At 42.4% G+C, this 6382-nt stretch overlaps 1 protein-coding gene across 1 annotated transcript; it reads right to left on the reverse strand.

Annotated features, from left to right (window-relative positions):
* Nucleotides 1–649: 649 nt before the first annotated feature.
* On the reverse strand, nucleotides 650–2464 carry LOC113756373. Its single transcript, XM_027300061.1, has 2 exons — nucleotides 1115–2464; nucleotides 650–964 (listed from the first exon to the last, which is right to left on the reverse strand). The coding sequence occupies exons 1-2, from the start codon at nucleotides 2462–2464 to the stop codon at nucleotides 650–652; spliced, it is 1665 nt and encodes a 554-aa protein (XP_027155862.1).
* Between the last annotated feature and the right edge of the window lie 3918 nt (nucleotides 2465–6382).

A 6382-nucleotide genomic window follows, 5' to 3' on the forward strand; every position in this document is an offset into this window, starting at 1 on the left:
GAAATACCAGTCATATCATTATAGGACCATGCAAATACATCCTGGAACACAGTCAAAAATTCAAGCATCTCCTTTTTCTGCCTCTCATTCAAATGAATACTAATTTGCACCTCCTTAACTTCATCTTTAGTGCCAATGTTAACCTTTTCTGTTTCTTCCAGGTTCGGTTTCGGTTTCTCCTCATATTGTTCAAAGTCCTTTGCAAAAGAATCGAATACCTCTTCATTATCACTCTCGCTTTGGAGCTCGGATTCCCAGACCTCCAAGTCGTGAGTGATATAGAGATTGCCATTATTGAATTCCAGAATAGTGATATCCAAAGGATCGAATAGTTTTATTTTTGGCCATCTGAAAGAATTAACGAATGTGGGATAATAAGCAAACAAACACACAACAAACAAATGAACAAGCAATATGACAGAAATATAAACCAACGAATAAGCAAAACAACATGACAAGAGCAACTTGTGTATTTTCATAAAACCTTTGATTGAAAGCGAAAACAAAAAGAAAGCAAGTGGAAATGAAATGAAGATTTAACAATATTTGCATGTGCAAATTTTGGCCAAAGGTAAAGATGCTTTCATTAGCTATTTACAGATGCAGAAGTATTTTCATGAATTCGCATGAATGACAAACCTCTTTAGGTTTACCGAAACTCCTTCTGAATGGGCAGGAACTCGGTTGTCCAATTGGAAATTGATCCTTCAGGGATGTTGGAAAACTCGGCCTCATCTGGGAAACTGTCTTCAAATGTTGCCCCAACGAACAATTGGGCCAAACTAGTTTCGATTCCGTCAACTGGGTTAATCTCTGACGTGATCACCTCGGTTGGTCGTGGAAAAGTATAATGCAGTGGTGGAATATCAAAGGCCTTTTGCCTGCCTTCTTTCTCTGCTCTCTTGCGTTCCTTCATTTCTTTGATGTCTTTAGCGGTTGGTCGGAAACCTAAACTGAATGAATCCTTTTTCTCCACAATTTCCACTGGTTTCAGAATTCCTTGTAGATCACGTCCCAGCCCTTTGTCAAACTCATATCCTCCGCGGATCATTTCCTTAGCCATCATGACACTGGCCTTTGACAGAGCTCGTTCCTCTTTTGTTATCCAACTTACGGAGACGATATCAGCTGTGCTATGAGGGGTCACTGTGGCGTTTCGGCTACCATCTTCTTTGGACCCAGAATCAGCAATCACGAAGCAATCCTCCTCGGCAAAGATAGTTATCAATTTGTCATTTACTATGAATTTCAACAATTGATGCAATGAAGAAGGCACAGCTCCGGACTTATGAATCCACGGCCTTCCAAGCAAAACATTGTAAACACTAGGAAAGTGCATAACTTGGCAGGCTATTTGAAACTGTGCGGGCCCCATCTCGACTACTAAATCCACTTCTCCTATAGGTTCTCTTTGTGCTCCATCAAAACCTCTAACTATGGTCCCTGAAGGCCTCAGGTTAATATCTTGCAACCCTAGCTTTTTCAAGGTACTCCAAGGACAGATATTAAGCGCAGATTCATTGTCAATCAACATCTTTGGCAACATTTTTCCGTTGCACCTCACAGCTATGTACAGAGCCTTGTTATGTCCAATGCCTTCTGCCGGTAATTCATCATCAGAGAAAGTGATTTGTTTTGTAAATAACACACTCCCAACTATATGTGAGAAATTAGCAACTGAAATGTCCTTAGGGATTTGAGCTTTAGTCAACACTTCGAGCAACGCATCCCTATGCATATCCGAAGAAAAGAGCAGATCCAACATGGATATTTGGGCGGGCGACTTGCTTAGCTTCTCGACTACATTATATTCGCTTCTTTGGAGCCTTTTAAGAAAATTCAAGACTTCCTTCTCAGTAATTGTTGGTTTAGCGGGCAGCTCAGGTTTATTTGTTTGAATCGGAACGGTAGCTCCAAACGGACTTGCAATCCTCCCTGATCTAGTGACCACTGACACCTCTTCTTTGGCAACTGACTTTTCTCCAATTTGTATGATAGGTTTATCGTAGTTCCATGGCACTCGCTGCAAACTTAGAACAGGCTCCTGCTCTGGGAATTCGATGACCACTGGCTCCAAAGTCTCGCTCTCAGCTAGAGTAAGATCCAAAATAAAAGACCTTTTATCCTCCTCAAATGACACATCTATTACAAATGGTTGGTCTGTGACCCCAAACACCTCAACTTCTCTTGCCAATTTTTGGACTTGCTCCTCATACTCTGCGTCGTCCAGAATGACCCCAATGATATTAGTATGTTCCGGCAAGGGGTTCCTATTTATATTCGGCCCTTGTGCCTCCCTTTTCCTGATTACAATCTCTCCGGCTTCAATCATATCTTGAATTCTATGCTTAAGAGCCTTGCAATCAACAGTTGAATGTCCGGGTGCCCCTGAATGATAAGCATAGACGGCTTGTGGGTTATACCTAGCGAATATGCCATATGGATAGGTCGGAGGGGGTGCCATACCAATTTTTTCGGCGGCCTTCAACTGGTCATACAATTGGTCTAGAGGCCTGCCTAAATCGATAAATGTACGGCTACGGGCTTGGTTGTAAGGTTCAGGAGGTTGAGGATGGCTATAAACAGGTCTATTTGGGGGAGAAAATCTTGGGTTATATGGAGGGCGAGGTCGGTTTTGGGGTGGATTTGGTTGAGAAATTTGAAAAGGGGCTAAAGGTGGGTTAGGATAGCTTGGGCGAGATCGAGGGTGATGGATATTGGTAGTATATACATGGTGCGGGTTTGAATAATAAGGGTAATGTGGTTGGTAGGTTGGATTGTGTTGGTATCGGGGTTTGGGTGAAGGGTTCTGGTTCCAGATAAAAGTTGCATCCTCCTCTTTCTTTTTAAACTGCGGCTTCTTTCCACTGCTCCCTTACCCTTGCAAAGTTTCTACTTGTGATTTTAGGGCAGAGACGTTAACAATTTTCCCGACTCTCACAAAATCATCATACTCTTCGAGTTTATTCACAATCGCAGCAAATGAACACTCGGTCATACATAAGATTTCTTCGAAGTATGGAGGATCATGCGCCTTTATGAAAGTGCGAATAATTTCATCTTCGGTCATCGGAGGCTCAACCTTGGCAGCTATCTTCCTCTATCTTTTGGCGTATGTCTTATGATCCTCAGATGGTCGCCTCTTGGTGCCTTCCAAAGTAGTTCTGGTCGGTGCTAGCTCGCAGTTATATTCGTATTGTCTGATGAAGGCGTTGGACAGATCAAGCCAAGTCTTCATCTCCTCTGGCTTTAAGTTTGAATACCAATTGAGGGCGTCTCCTTCTAGACTCTCTGGAAATAACCTTAATGGCAAGTTTTCGTCATCCACCGGTCTGCCCAACTTGTTGGCAAACAAACGCAAGTGTGTCTTAGGGTTGCCTGTACCATCATATTTATTGAATTTCGGGGTCTTGAACCCCGCGGGCAGCTGTACATTTGGAAATAGGTACAGATCATTGTAGTCTAACACCCCTTGTTTGCTTAAACCTTGGCTTTTCCTGATGAACTCATCGAAACGATCCAACCGCTTAAGTAACTTCATATCAACTGGGGCAGACGACTCTCCCATTTCTGGCTTGGTTTGAACAGTGTGCTCTGGCACAACAGGCTCTGCGGTAGTCTGATAAAAAGCTTGTGGATCCAGAGGCATGTTTGTACCACCTTGAGGCTGAAATCCTTGCTCATAGGGAGGATAGAACGGAGGATTTTGAGTATAAGTATACTGCGGGTTGAAAACTCCTTCAAAAGTGGTTTGAATTGGAGGAATGACAAATGGTTCGGATTCCGGTTGTTTGACGGGCGCAGACTCGGGCTGCACTCCGCTACTAATGAGCTCGTCGATCAACTTCTTTTGGGCGGCCATCTCAGATGCCATTTCCCCAAATTTGGTGAGTAATTCAGCCAACTGAACCCCGGGACTTGTGGCTTCCGGCTGGGTAGTTGCAACAGTTCTATCAGACGATTCTGGCTGAGTACTCATGTCTACACGATTCCTTTGGGCTTTACTTCGGGATCGCATAATAATGGAGCTTTTTCGAGAAGCTATTTTGAAACTTTACCTGAGGATGCAAAAGACATCTTTAGATAAACCAATCGTTACTAGATTTCTGCAACTGATTCAAAGGAGAAAAAGAAAAAGACATGAGTTAGTGATTATTCAAACAATTCAGATGCATGTCCTATGGGGGGGACCCTTTTTGTGCCAAGGGTAGGCCTAGCATGATGCAAGCCTTCGGGGTAAAATCTCATTTCCAAACCTGTAAGTGAATTTAGAACTTTGAAATGGAAAGCTTCTCATAAAATGTGGAAGAGTTCAATCTTTCTTTACAACCTCGTCAATGGTCTTAGTAACCATGTTTACAAAATCCCTATGTCTCAAGAGACTTGTACTTTGTGATTCTCTAGATCTCCCTAAACTGAGCTTACGAGCTCCTTCCCTAATTCTATCAAGGGCGTCTATGACTTTCTCTAGTTTCTCATTCTTCTTCTTCTCCCTCCTCAACTGCACTTGGGTATCTTCTAAAACTTTGTTGGCCATTATAAGTTGGGTTTGAGATTCCTCTAATTCTTTCCTTAGCTTCTCCATTTGTTTTTCGGGATTGGCTGATGCTGATTGTTGCCTTGCCCTATCATGTTCCACCCTTTATTTGATCCATTCATTGTACCCAAGCATAACTGCAGGTGCTACCTTGTTTACCAATTCCAAGTGCAAATTCTCAAGACCTTGCAAATTTTCCCAAGTCTCTAATACCATGCTTCGACTCTCGGTCACCGTACTCAATCTGAGATCTTCAACCCCTTGTACCATAGGAATGCTTTGCGGGTATCCAAACTGTCTCATAACCCTTTGTGGAATATAGGCGACTAAACCATTAACTCCAACTAGAGGGATGAAGTCATGTTGAGTGGTCCTAAAAGTTGGGTGCCTAACCTTGGTCCAATCTAGAACCCACTGCACCTTTTCTGGTGTCAAATTGTTGAACTCCTCAATAAACTGGCTTGACGACATCACGCGGTAGTAGTGGCTGACTCTTTCGATGTGAACCAATCCAATTCTCAACTGAGAGACAAGAACCCAAAGGGTTAAGTGATCTCTTCGCCAAATGTTCCATGATCCACATTTGAAGTATCAAATTTGAAGCATAGAAGAAACCCCCTTTCCTTTGACAATTGGTAAGGGCTGAGAAGATGTCCGCTATGACAACGAGTATCAAAGTTGGTGTTGTTCCACGAATTCCTAAAAAAAGACTTTGAATCATGTTGATTGTTGCAAATGTCACCTTTCCATGCCTTTGAGGGAATATCAATAAGTTGATCAAAACCAAACCAAAAGCTTGCACACGCTTCTCTTCCCATTGCCCCCTTGTTATAAAGAAATCGATCTGATGGCGCTCAAAGGACTCCTTTTCCCCAAACCGGTCATATAAAAATCTCGGTGGACAAGATCTAGCGTCGGGGTGTTGGTCTAAGCTATTGTTCCTCAATCCCAAAAATCTGCAAAACTGCTATCTCGTTCCCCCGCTCGGGTATATCATAGGACTGACTTTTCCCGATAGTTGCAACAATCCCTCTAACTCTTTTAGGGTTAGGGTGAGTTCGCACATTCCAAACCGAAAAACTAAGGCATCCGGATCCCAATAATTGATCAATGCTTGGATAGTAGACACGTTGGGTATTATGTCGACAAGGCTTGGTAGATGCCCCACATATTGGAATAGCCCCCCAATCTCATAAGATAGGTTATTCTTCCATTGAATCAGCTCTCGGGGGACTTGGTTGAGCATTCGACACTGCGTCATTTGGATGGGGAATTCACTTAGATACTGTTACCTTGGGATTTTACCCTTTAGGTTATTTTGCAAAAAGGGTAAACGTGCAGATCCCAAAAATAGGGTTAAATACCCATGGGATTATAGGGTTGGCTTATCCCTAACATGAAATTGCCTAAATGGCGTTCCTTCTAAGGTTTAATGCATGATGCCATTTATTAAAGCGATATAAATATGTGACAAATATGGCCTAAAGGACATAAATAATGCATCGGGGGGAAAAGGTCTAAAATGAAATGTACTTATTGAAAATTAAGTGTAATGACTGAAATTTAAACATGTGAGTTATCTAGTGGGTAAGTCACTAAAAGAGTGCCAAAGAGGCCTCTTATTGCTAAAGCACATGAATGCAGGCCAAGAAAACAAAGAAATGGTTAGTGCAATTGATAGTACACATAACATATTGGGAGCAATTAAGAAAAGAAATACAATAAAAGCAAGTAAAAGGGGTGGAACCCCTTCCCTCGTGCCTAATGTGCTTAAAAAAGGGTGAGGCTGACTCTAACCTAGGAAAAACTCTAACATGGATGCATGAGGCTGGGGTTCACTAATGC

This window comes from Coffea eugenioides, unplaced genomic scaffold (genome assembly GCF_003713205.1).
Source record: "Coffea eugenioides isolate CCC68of unplaced genomic scaffold, Ceug_1.0 ScVebR1_2235;HRSCAF=3225, whole genome shotgun sequence".
Lineage (NCBI taxonomy): Eukaryota > Viridiplantae > Streptophyta > Magnoliopsida > Gentianales > Rubiaceae > Coffea > Coffea eugenioides.